This window comes from Oryctolagus cuniculus, chromosome 6, assembly GCF_051225735.1.
Source record: "Oryctolagus cuniculus isolate XC-2025 breed Fujian yellow rabbit chromosome 6, ASM5122573v1, whole genome shotgun sequence".
NCBI lineage: Eukaryota > Metazoa > Chordata > Mammalia > Lagomorpha > Leporidae > Oryctolagus > Oryctolagus cuniculus.
This window is the reverse complement of record NC_142872.1, coordinates 145,459,337-145,473,084: the sequence shown is the minus strand read 5'-3', so window position 1 is coordinate 145,473,084 and position 13,748 is coordinate 145,459,337. Positions and strand designations below refer to the sequence as shown.

The window sequence follows — 13,748 nt, the reverse complement described above, 5'->3', positions numbered from 1 at the left end:
GGGCCAGGCCAGGCCAAAGCCAAAGCCAGGCACTTCTTCCGACTCTACCATGTGGGTGCAGGGGCTCAAGGACTTGGTCCATCCTCTGTTGCTTTCCCAGACAAATTAGCAGGAAGCTGGATGAGAAGTGGAGCAGCAGGGACTCGAACCAGTACCCATATAGGATGATGGTATTGCAGGTGGTGACTTAACCCTCAATGTGACAGTGCTGGCCCCCTAAATTTATTTATTTATTTATTTATTTTTTTAATTTTTTTTAACTTTTATTTAATGAATATAAATTTCCAAAGTACGACTTATGGATTACAATGGCTTCCCCCCCATACCGTCCCTCCCACCCACAACCCTCCCCTTTCCCACTCCCTCTCCCCTTCCATTCACATCAAGATTTATTTTATGTGTACGAAAGGCAGAGTTACGGAGAGAAAGAGAGAGTCAGAGATAGCAAGCAAGAGATCCTCCATCTGCTGATTCACTCTCCAAGTGACAGCAACAGCATGGGCTGGATTAGTCCAAAGCCAAGAGCCAGGAACGCCATCCAGATCGCTTATGTGGGTAGCAAGGACCCATGTATATGGACCATCTTCTGTTGCCTTCCCAGGAGCATTAGTATGGAACTGGATCAGAAGTGGAGCATCTGGGACTTGAACCCAGTGCTTATATGGGATACTGCCATCATAGGCAGCAGCTTAACCAACTGTACCAAAACCCATGCCCCAGCTGTTGAACCTTTAATCAGCTAGTACTTGGGGCACCTAGTATTCTTGGGAAAGTAAGATCTCAGGGTGACTATCAATAAACCAATCTGGTGCTACTTCAGTGATCCAAGAGAGGTGATGAGAATCTAGCCCACACTTGAAAGGAGGGTTCAGAAGTTAAAACACATGTAGAAGAAAATCCAAGGTAACTGATAACTAATAGGAAGAGAAAAAGTCAACTCCAAGTCCCTGAACTTTGTTTTGTAAACGATGATTTTTCTTTGTGAACTTTGGCTCACAAGCATTCTAAAAGTATGGCAGGGATGTTTAGATGAGTGGAGGAAGCTTTTTAAAAATAGATGGCCATCATTCAAGGCCCTCTTCCTGTACTTCAGCTAGTATACCTATGCTTTCACCTTCTACATGTCGGGTTATAAGTAAGATTTCATGAAGTAAAATGTTTTCAGTTAAAAAAAAATTTTTAAATTTATTTGAGAGGGAAAGAGAAGGCTGAAGTGAGGGAGAGAAATGTAGAGTGAAGAAGAGGCAGGTGGAAGAGGGAAGAAGAGAGATACAGAGACAGTGATACAGACAGACAGTGTACTCATCGACTGGTTCACTCTCCAAATGCCTGCAATGGCTGGGGCTGTTCCAGAGTCCAGACAGGGCTGGAGCCAGAAGCCAGGAACATAACATTGGTCTCCTATGTGGGTGCCAAGAAATCAAGCACTTGAGTCCACCTTCTCGCTCCCAGCATGTGCACTGGCAGGAAGTTAGTTAAGAGTCAGAGCTGGGGATCCAACCCAGGGACTTGGATGTAGGACTCAGATATCTTAACCACTAGGCTAAATACTGCTCTGGTTTCTTAAAGTCAAAATCACTGATATAAACCATAAATCTTTCAAAGCTAGAACCATGTCTTCTTTCTGTTGTAATTCCATCTTCAGTCCAGTTCATCATAAGCACTCAATGAATTTTGATAAATCCTAACACAGACTTGTAAAACTTACATTAATAGCTCTTAAAATCATGTCTTTCCCTTTTCAAAATCAAGATTCTAGACCTGTGTTGTCCAGTATGATAGCAACTAACCATATGTCACTATTTATACAAAAATTCAGTTCCTTAGTAATACTAGCTACATTTTCATTACCCAATAGCCACAAGTGGCTGGTGACCACCATATTTAACATCACAATATAGAATGTCCCTATCACTGTAGAAAATTTTACTGTACAGGGGTGCTTCCAACAAGTTTCAATGGCTATAAGGAAGTACCAGGTTATTCGTGGGCTAATTGGGTAAAATAGTAAAACATCTGGTGACTAATTTGCTAGACAGTCATATTAAACATTAAGGCATTTCAGGAAATAATTTGGACTTCTGAGATCTTAAAAATTACCTATAAGAACACAAATAATATCACTTTTCAAATTACCAATATCAATACAAAATGACAAATTTATCCCATTAATGAAGAGGATTTAAAAAATCCCAAAGTTTTCCACTGGAATGTGTTTCCTCTGTATGTCATCTACTGTAATTGTTGGCTTATTGGTCTCCTTCACTAACCTGCACTTCCTCGATTGTAGGCATTACAAGTTTTTCACCCCTTTCCCCACACTCAGAAAATTACCTGTCACACAGAAGGCCTGCAGTAAATATTCACTGCGTTAAAATGAATTATAAATAGGTATTGAATACTAAAGAGCAAAGAAGGGAACAATTCTTCCTTACCATGTTTGAAAGTTAAAAGAAGTAAAAAGCACAATTAATTCCCTTTCAAAAGGAGACTTTGCTGTGAAAAGCCAAGTTGAACTACTGCCTTGCTGTAGTTTTCCATGAATGTCAACCTTTTTTTGTGTTCCAGTTCAATCATCCATACCTCTAGGGTTGATAACAGTACTTTGTTCATAAGGTTATGGTACAGATAAATGGCTATTATATGTTTAATGCTAATGGCTATTATTATAGAAGACTGGTGTTGCCTCAGGAGATTCTTAGAGACCTTGAGGGAGGAGAGGAAATGCAGGTGAACTGTACTTATTGAATACTCACTGTGGCTGCTACGTTTATGTTATACTGGTTATTACTCAGGAGAGGTTGTACAGACATGGTCATGTTGCAATGCAGATTGTGCAGGGATGTTGCTGCTGCTTCCAATAAAAAGGCTCCAAAGTAGAAAACAAACACTGTAAAATGGTAGGCAAAATCCTGAAAGAGGAGAGGAAAGACATCTACAATGAAAAATAATAAGATTTTCTATTACTTATTTCAAACAATCAAGTTTAAATTCAGGAAGATAAAAACATTTAATCAAACAGTCTTAAGTATACTTGTGGTGTATTTGCACTGTGTTAGCAATGTTAGGCCATTAGAATGCAAATGAAAAACAACTTATAAGTCTTAATTGGTAAAGTAGCAAACCTTCTGAAAGACTAAATTTTATAATGAAATGTATAATTTCAGTGTGGATTAAGAAGCCACAGAGATCAGAATTAGTTAACATAAGATACAAAAGGGATACAATACACTAACTTTAAAAGTAAAACAGCATTCCAATGATATATTTTTAGTCAATTATCTATATTAACTGTAAAATTATTTTATATTTGAGAAATCACTAGTTTCATATTTAAGATCTTCATTCCATACATTGAAAGTCATGGAAGACTTTTTTTAAAATACAATTCAAAGACATATGTCCCTATGTTCTATTACAAACAAATACATCATATGCTTCTAAAAAAATCTGGGAACTGAATTATTTATTAGGCTATTTTGTATGTTGTCGGCATTAATGTGAAGCATAACTCTATTAAAATTGTCTCACCTGAATTAATATACCACTATTACACTGCTCTTTATTTTTAACAGCTCCCATATACCAGTTATACATATTATTACTCATCCTTACAACCACATTTATTACCTTCATTTTACAAACAGAGAATTTCTTTTCAGTTAAATGACTGTCCCAGAACCACATAAAAATTAACTTTTAAAGGGGTAATTCAAACTTACATAGTCTCTCTGCTTCAAAAGTCCACTTTCTTTTTTATAAAATATTTTAATTGACAAAAATTGTCCACATTTATCATATACAATATGTTTTGAATATATATGCATAATGGAATAGCTAAATTGAGCTAAGTAATGTATACATTGTCTCACATACTTTTCTCCTTTGTGGTGAGAACACTTACAGTCTACTCTTAGATAATTTTTAAGAATACAATACATTGGTATTAACTAGTCACCATGCTGTATAATAGATATTTTGAAGTTATTCTTTCCTTCTAATTGAAATTTTGTATCTTCTGGTCAATATCACTTGAAGCTCCCCTCTCCCTCCCAGTCCCTGGCAACCACCATTCTACTCTTAGAACTCAACTTTTTTGGATTTTAGATACAAGTGCAGTCATACAGTGTATTTTCTCTGTGCCTGATTGCTTTCACTTGATATTATGTCCTCCATGTTCATCTATGTTGTTGCAAGTGACATGATTCCTTCTTTGTAAAGGCTGACTAGTATAGATGGAGGAGGATACTTTGAAAAGTTCACTAAGAAATGGAATTAGGCCGGCGCCACGACTCACTAGGCTAATCCTCCACCTGCGGCGCCAGCACCCCAGGTTCTAGTCCCAGTTGGGGCGCCAGATTCTGTCCTGGTTGCTCCTCTTCCAGTCCAGCTCTCTGCTGTGGCCTGGGAAGGCAGTGGAGGATGGCCCAAGTTTTTGGGCCTTGCACCTGCGTGGGAGACCAGGAGGAAGCACCTGGCTCCTGGCTTCGGATCGGCACAGTATGCTGACCACAGTAGCCATTTGGGGGGGGTGAACCAATGGAAGGAAGACCTTTCTGTCTCTCTCTCACTGTCTACTCTGCCTGTCAAAAAAAAAAAAAAAAAAGGAAAAAGAAATGGAATTAAAAGATAGGTTAATTTTGGTCCAAAATAGTTTCAAATTCTTGCATGTTTTTTTTTTTTCATAATACACAATGTCCATGAAGTTTCTGAAAAACTCTCCTATACCACACTTTTTAATCAATTCATCCTAAGCGCTAAGTGATAGACACTTAGGTTTATTCCTTATCTTGGCTCTTATAAATAATGCTGCAGTGAGCAAGGGAGTGCAGACTTGTCTTACGGATTTCACTTCCCCTGGATATATGCCCAGTAGTGGACTGCTACATCATAAGGTAGTTTTAATTTTTTGAAACACCTCCATACTATGTTCCATAATGATAGCACTAATGTATATTCCCACCAATAGTATGCAAGTGTCCTTTCAAAGTCCACCTTCTTTCTCTCTATCAAACTGCCTCTATTATCGATGTAGCAATATTGCAAAAAAAATACTGCCCTGCCTCGGTAAACGCCCAGACAGCAAACAGTATTGTCCATAGGAATTGTCTTATTATACCCAGAGTAATCTGCTAGGACAAATTTAACTAACCAGGAGTGAGAATTATAATAGCATACTGCTAAAAATGCTTTCAACCAAGCACCTCTTATTTGTGAATTGATCTAATCTCAAAAGATTTAGGAAAATTGTTTCATACTGGTCATGAGTCTAATGTATAGGAGAAATGCTCAAGTACATTCAACAAATGTTAGTTGATAAAAGTTAAAATCTAAATTTGTAGTGATTAAATGAAACAGAGCTGAATCCTAATTATCTGAATTCATTAGAGGCTCATTAAATTTACTAAGGTGGAGTCTCAGAAACAATTTGTCTTAAAACAAAGAACAGCGAGCGACACGACCTGCAATTCTTGGTGTAACCTGGCTCTTACTTTTTTTACTACCTGATTCCTCTTTGCGCATCAGCCATGCTGGCCTCCTATTGGTCCCTAGGAAGTGCTCTGTATCTTAAGGTTGAAATTCTACACATGGCAGTGCTTCTAGAGTCTTCCATAATCCAGTACTGCTTGAGTTTGCCTTTCCTTTTCTATGCCTGACCAATTTTCTTTCTTCATTCCTTTCCCGGACTATCAATTTAATTGTTATTTGAAAGCTTTCCTTGCTGCTTCCCTTTTTATTTTTCACAGGTGTCTCTACACAATAATGTTCTTGTACTCTGAACTCTGTGTTTGGGCATCTTATCCAGTTGTTCTTGAAGTCAGATCACAGTATACCCTGAAGTGTTGGAGGAAATGATACAGTATGCAATTTGTGGTAATGTCAATACAAACATCATCATGCAGGTTGCTAGAGCCAGGCATTTAAACTACAGTGGAGAATTTCCTCTTTGAAAAGTAGTTCCTGGTGTGCCACTGGGCTATGGTGGAGAAGTAGCACCCGATCTTGAGGCAATAAGAGATAGGCATCCAGAACTGCTTATTACGGGTTGGGTTCTGTGGAAGCCATCAAGTCCCACTGGAGGTGGGCCAGCAGCATTCTTAAAATGGGAGTGGCATGTCTGTTATCAATCACTCAGCAGGGCCAGAGGGCATGAAATCAGCTGTATGAGCAGGCAGGCAGGCTTCCAAACCACTTACCAGGATGCAATAGTCCTGTTTTCTCAGCTCATACCTAAGGACACACAGAGGAGGGGGACTCTCTTACATCTCACTTAGGACAAAAGAAAAACCTTGAGTTTTGATTATGGTAGAGTTGGTTTGACATGCAGTTGAAAAGTGAAAAGGGACAGCAGCTGCATATACTCACATGTGTATTGTAGTTACACTCATTGTTGGCTTTGAAAGATAGTATTTAGGATATATGGGAGGACCTATGTCCAAGGTAAGAATATACATAGATTTTTACAGTCATTGGGAAATGACCTGTCAGGCTGGTCAGGACCATGGGAGGAAAGAGATAAAAGGTTCAGAGGAAAGGAAGATATATAAGATTAGACATGAAGATCATTCTGTCACACTATCTCATGACTATCATGGAATATCACATATACAAATGCCTTTTTCAGTTGATGTTATCAAGACTTTGCTATTGATCACTATATATATATAATTGGCATTATGGCATATGAATTAAGTAGCCAGTTAGGGGAACACAGTTATGGGAAGGACCAGTAGCTGATGGCATCAACTATTAATTGCCAAAGGTGATCTATCTGTGTCTCTTCCAAATGTTGAACCTGCCAACAGAGACCAAGCCTGAGCCCCTGATCTGGCACTATTCTCTAGGGAAATAACCAGCCACCTACCCTAAGCTACAGAAAATTATGCTTTCACCTTACTGGAGGACATAATGGTCCATCCTCACAAGAACTGAAACACTTATTGAATGGTTCATTCCCATAAGAATAAACATATCCAAAATATTGACTTGCTTTCTCTTCCTCCACAGCCAGAATATAGATCCAAGCAACCTGCAGAGCAGACTGCTTGATGTATAGACATCTACACATCACAGCTTCTGACCAAGTAACCAATTTCTCTGCAAAGGAAGAGTGGGGATAGGTGCATGATCAGAAACTGGATCATATACTGTGCAGAAGCTGCTGTCCTGATAACACAGTGGGCTGCCTGGCTGAAGGCACAGTTTGGTGGCAATACTCTGTGAGGAAGGGTGCTCTTCACCATACAGCAGATGCATACTGAAGAATTTCTACACGCTTTTGTATCCTCACTTGAAGAGTAGAAATCGAGGAGTAGAGGCAGTAGTTTTTCCACCTTCTATCACTCCCATCATCTGTAGAAGACTTTGTGATTTCTGTTGTCACAACTTTTGGCTTTGCATTGTTAGGGGTGCTGGTCCCTAGAAGGGAATGCCCCTGCCAGAGCATGCAAGCTCTGGGTCCCAATGAACTATAAGCTATGCTTGCAACCTGAGCATCTGTACTCCTTCTGTCCAGGTATGAAGAGGAGCCACCATCTTGACAAGGAAAGTTGACTCTTACTATCAAGAGACGGTAGGTTTGTTGTTGGACAGGAGAGCAGAAAGAAGTTTGCAAGTACACGTCAAAAAGTTTTTGGGAAATTGGAATGAAAATATATTTATTTTGGTGCAAATAAGTTTAAACCCATGCATAGTTTTTCATAATAGATATTTTCCATACATTTCTTGAAGACCCCTCATATGCATGGATTTCGATTTTTGGCAGCAAAATAATCACATATTTTAATTAAATTTTCCACAGACTTTTTAGAGTACCTTTTTATGTGGTCCTAGAATATGTGCCACAAGGAAAGCAGGGGTTAGTTTAAGTGAAACTCAGGTGATCTACTTGGGGGCCTCTTAGAATACTCTTCCACAATTGTAACTAAAAATGGACAGGTGCAACAGCACTGGCCTGAAGAAAGATGGTTACCAGAGCCTTGGATTTCCTTAGAAAAAAGTGTTAAGTTATAGGAGCAGATAAACCAGTGAGACCAGCAAATCTGAGAGCTGACCAAAAGAAATATAAAATCATTAGAGGAAGAGGGTGATGATGGGTAGCAGGTGCATGGAGATGAGAAGCAGCAAAAGGACTGTAGTTTTTCCCTAACCTCTCTTGAAGCGCTCCTTCAGAACGAGCAGCTCACTAGAATCCTGAAGGATCAACTATTGAAACACGAATGGGGAAGCGGGTCTACATGGTACAAGGATAAGGCTGTAGCACCTGGAATTATATACTGTACATATTGTCCTTCAAGAAAGAATTGATATTCAGCTGTAAGGAGCAGGTAGCTGACAGCCTCTGGCCTCAGTGTATGGAAGATCTGTTGCAGTGTTTGAACCAACATTCTTCCTGGGTAGCCTCATCTACCTACAACACAGTGGGGATATCAGCATTTGGCCATTTGTGTCCAGTGCAAACTCTTTAAATGGCAGACAGTGCTTTGGAGCTTCTCATGGATTTGGCCACTGTTGTGTCCAGTGGCATTGCCATCTGCCTTATCCTTCCTCCTCATCCATTACCTTTCTCAGGTATTATCTGCTTTTCTTCAAATATAAAAGGCCCTTACACTTTTGAATCCACCTTAGAGTCTGATCCCCAGTGGGCTTGAGATGACACCTGCTCTTCTGGCAGGCCAAGCTTTCCTTTCTTGGCTGTTACCATAATTTTAATTAATAAATTAATTGTGAGCTTATTTCTTTACTGCTATTGCCAGCTACAGCAAATTATTATTTTTACATTGAATTTATTCTAAGAATATACATATTTTTCAAACTTTTGGAAAGGAATTGGGTCAAGGGGATATCATATTGTGCCATTCAAAACTGCACTAGTAATTCTACAGCAAACTCTTGAAAAGTAAATGGTCAGGTAGTCTGCAACTATTCCTAAACCCCCACATGTATATTTGGCCATCCTGAGTGTTTTATTCCAATTCCTACTGTGTGTGGGATGTATGTGAGAAGATCTTCCATAAGGTTTATTTCATTGTTGTGGACAACTGAGATCACTTTTAGTAAGCCAGAGGTTCTCAAACATTAACATGTATCAGAATCACCTAGAAAGCTTGTTCCAACACAAGCTACGAGGCCAAACCCCTAGAGTTTCTGACTAGTAGGTCTGGGTGCAATAAGAGAATGTCACTTCTGACAAATTTCCAGGTGATCACTCTGAACCACTGTCCATGGCACACCCCAGTAGTAGATGACCACACTCCCTCACCCCCTTTCTCCATCTTCATTTACTCTGGCTCCTCACCAATTTTCTCAAAGATCACACTTCTCAGAGTACAGACCAATTGTCATTATATTTTCCCTGGACAATCTCAGTCTCAAGCCTAGTTTGTTTTCTCAGCAACCAGTGACTACCCCTCACATTCTTATCTTGAGTCCAGGCTTTGCTTTGCAGTGCAGGGTCAAGTTTCCACTAACTAGTTAAAAAAGAAAAGCTTCATTGTACGTAGAGGGGTCCTGATTTATATAACAGCAGCATAAAAAAGGGTACAGCAGCTACTTTGAAATTTAGTTTTCTTATTTATAAATTAAGGACTACGGTGGGTATTTAGCCCAGCAGTTAAGATCCTGCTTCCCACGTTACAATACTCAGATTTGATTTCCAGCCCCAGTACCCGCCTCCAGTTTCCTCCCAGTGAAAATTCTGCGATGTAGTGGTAATGGTTTTAGAAATTCTCTTCTTGCTACCCACATAGGATACCTGGATTTCATTACTGGTTCCCCAGTTCTGGTCCTGGCCCAGCTCTCCCTGTTGCAGGCATTTGGGGAGTGAACCAGTCTGTCTATCTGTCTCTCTCTGATTTTAAGATAAATCAAAAACATGAAAATATATAAATGATGGCAGTAATAATTGTCATCCAAAAATAATTGTCATAAAGGTCAAAATAGTAAATTAAAAGTAAATGAAGGTAGGGACAGAAAATATAGCTCCAGACATTTAAGATATGAAGTGATTTACTCAAAATGTGTGTGACAACTACACTTTGGGGGACTAAAGGGGAGGGGAACACATATAACTGAACAGGATTTTTAAAATACCTATAATTTTTCTAAAATACATCTCTCATTTATACCCCTACCTCACAATCAGAAAAAGAAACATGGAATCTCTTGTTCAAAATTAGACAAAAAGGATATTATTTCATCCCCAGAAATATAAGACACAAAGGAAAACTGTTTAAAAATCAAAACCTACATCTTTTCCCCATTATCAGAATGGAGCAACATATTAGCACTTAATACGTTTTAACATATATATATATATTTATTTAAATATTAACTTATTTATTTGGAAGGCTGAATTACAGAGAGAGAAAGAGAGAGAGAGATAGAAAGAGAGAGAGAGAGAGGGAGAGAAATAGAGATAGATATTGATCTTCCATCTCCTGGTTCACTCCCCAAATGGCTGCAAGGGCTGGGGTTGGGCCAGGTCAAAATCAGGAGCCCGGAACTCTATATGACTCTCCTATGTGGGTGCAGGTGACGAATCACCTGGGCCATCTTCTGCTACTTTCCCTGGCACATTAGCAGGGAGATGGACTGGAAACAGAGCAGCTAGGACTGGGACTCGAACTGGCACTTATAATAGATGCTGGCATTGCAGGTGGTAGGCAGCTAAACTTGTCATGCCACAACATTGGCCTCACATATTATGTTCTTATTTCATCATTTATACCAAACTGAAAAACTAGAGAAAATGTGGAAAATATACAGTATGAATGTTAATTTGTTAGTTTGTTAATGAATGTTAATTATGTTATTGGTAATGAAAATAGAAATATTCTAGTCAGAATACTACAACAAATACTTTGTAAAAAATACATCCTTTTTCAAATGTATTCTTGTTCCCTTTAAGAATGGTATTCAGGTGGCATTAAACTATTATTACAGGAAAAAACAATTTTTTTAGCAACTCCTGCTGAACAGTTTCAGAAATTAGCAATTAAAAATCATCACCATCTGGTGATGACTGTGTGATAAGCATGGCTCAAAAATTTCCTGGCTGAGAGTGTACAAGATATGTTACAAATCCCATCAGAATCAAACCATGCAATTCAAAATAACTAAATATGAAAAAGGCACCCATTCTAAACAGGAAAAGCACTTAATCAAGTCCCTGAAGGAAAGAGTTACTCTTTGCAAGTGTGTCCCCCATACAATGAGCCACACGCAACACAGCCACAGCACCGCACAGCATGTATTCCTATTATAGCTTGAGACCTCCAATCTGAAAATCCCAAATGTTCCCACATGTGAACATTTTTGAGTGGTAAAGAGTATGCAAATCCTCCCAAATTCAAAAACTCCAAAACCCGAAACAGTTCTGTACCCAAGCATTTTGGACAAAGAATAGTCAAGCTCCATCACATCTTTGCTTCTGTGAGAATGGACCATTCCAGATAAAAATCCCCAGGTTAATCTTTGCAGGTAACCCTTGCAACAGACTGATAGGTCTTTCTAATTGTAACTGTCACCTCAAGATTGTGGGTAATTGGAACAACATTCTTACATTTTATTGTTGAATATCAAATATAATGCCACAAATGGGCTGGGAATGCAAATATAGGAAAACTAGGAAATTCATAAGGGCATTCAATGTTGGACTTCATATCAAAGACTTAATACAATAAAAAAGAAACAAGATGATATAGATATATGTCTAAAAAGACTAGAAATGATATTGAAGAATATTTAAACATTAGTGAGGCATGTGCACTAACCAATTAGAAAGAATATGGCCATTGAAAGATCATGGAGTCACTACTTGTCCATGTAATAACCCTTTAGTTGCTGGGCTCTTAGGAGATTCAGGAATGTCCCAGAAGAAGGGTCAAAATAGGATGGTGGGTGTCAAAATATTTGGTGAGATGAAATCAATTTTGGCAATGACTGTAAATTATCTAATATTGAAGCATCAGCAGGCCTACAAGTAGAACATGCTGGCCTGATACTAGAAGAACTTGGTGCCCAACATTAGGCATAGACTGATTCATTTATACATTTTTATAGGGAAGTTGGACATTTGGAAAGAAAAGCTTAAGCCTCTATATGTAGCCTAAATAAGGACCCTTGACTTTTATCACATAACCAAGAATTGGGAATATTTTTGTTATTAATGAGAAATTAAGTCAAAGATGCAGGAACACACTATCTCAGAAACCTAAGGACTTTCAAGAATCTAAATTGCAAGTCTCAGTGTGGTTAAGGTATTGCATCATTACTGCTTCATTACTATCAGTTAGACACAAAGTATAATTCATTATTTCCAATATCCCCCACTAGTATCTGGTAAAACAGATATCATTAGTAGCATTTTACAAAAATTCTGATATATTAACTATTTTGACCAAGACTATACAGCTATCAAGCAAGCCAGACATATGCCCATGCATGACAATATGTGCATGATTGTAACCACTGAATTCTACTCCTTCCTTGGCTTTATTAAACTGAACTGGGTGCCACCTGCCCATGGGCTGGCTTAAAGGCCAGGCATTTTCAATGAATTTTGCTGCTGATAATATTTGTGTTGATATTTCTCCTCTCATCTTTTATAAATAAAGTACATATGTATTTTCCGCTAACATCTGACCTAATTCTGCTGAATATATTGCTATTATACTCGACAGCAACATACAAAGGTACTTTAAAAAGTCCATTGAAGGGCCAGCATTGTAGCATACGTGATGTTGGCATCCCATATGAGAACTGACTGCTCCACTTCCGATCCAGCTCTCTGCTAATTTTCCTGGGCATGCAGGCGAAGATGGCCTTGGTGCAGTGCCTGAGGCCCTGACACCCATGTGGGAGAACCAGATGGAGTTCCACTGAGTCAGCCCTGGCTGTTGTGGGTACTGGGGCATGAACCAGTGGATGGATCTCTCTCTCTCTCTCTCTCTCTCTCTCTCTCTCCTTCCCTCCCTCTATCCCTCTCCTGGATTTCAAATAAATAAGTCAATTAAAAAATTCAGTGGAAAGTTACAATGAGACTGGTGTTGTGGGCAAAGCCACTGCCATATATGCAATGGTTCAAGTCCCAGTTGCTCCACTTCTGATCCAGCTACCTGGGAAAGCAGTGGAAGATGGCATAAGTGCCTGGGCTCTTGAATCTACATGACACGCCCAGAAGAAGCTCCTGGTTTCTGGCTTCGGTTGGCCCAGCCCTGGCCATTGTGGCCATTTGGGGAGTGAACCAGCAGATGGAAGATCTCTTTGTTCCTCCCCCTCTCTATCTATAACTCTGCCTTCAAATGAATAAAATCTTTAAAAAATTTTAAATATCCACATTATGAGAAGACTATGTATGGATTTCAGATCTTTTTATACCAAATATTCTATTTTCCATGAACTATTTGATGTACCCTGTGGATAAAGACTGACTAAAGGTCTGAGTTAAGTTTCTAAACAACAAAATGGGGTCAGAATCTAGGGGAGGTTCTTCATGAACTTCACTAAAGCACTACCTACTATGGACTAGAATTCATGCTACACTGGGCCATTCTGAAACAGTCTCAGAGAATGAATGACCACAGGTATGAAAGAAAGGCTCCATATATTACATATATTACACAGGAATACAGGAAGTAAGATGATCCAATTTAATGTTATCATAATTAAGCATTGTATTGATTGAAAATTCATTTTTAAAAACTCATCAATTCTTCATTAAGTCAGGAGTTAATTATACACATAAA

At 38.8% G+C, this 13,748-nt stretch overlaps 1 protein-coding gene across 2 annotated transcripts in view; it reads right to left on the bottom strand.

The window, feature by feature from the left end:
• Positions 1–13,748, bottom strand: part of MAL2 (mal, T cell differentiation protein 2) — a 32,352-nt gene that overhangs the window by 3,509 nt on the left and 15,095 nt on the right. The window contains exon 3 of one of the 2 annotated variants that reach the window (XR_016235912.1): positions 2,757–2,935. Coding sequence is in view for 1 of the 2 variants with exons in the window: in XM_002710747.6 (XP_002710793.1) it covers positions 2,757–2,912 (156 nt within the window). In the remaining variant the exon portion in view is untranslated. The remainder of the gene's footprint in view (positions 1–2,756; positions 2,936–13,748) is intronic. The other variant, XM_002710747.6, reaches the window with a different exon arrangement.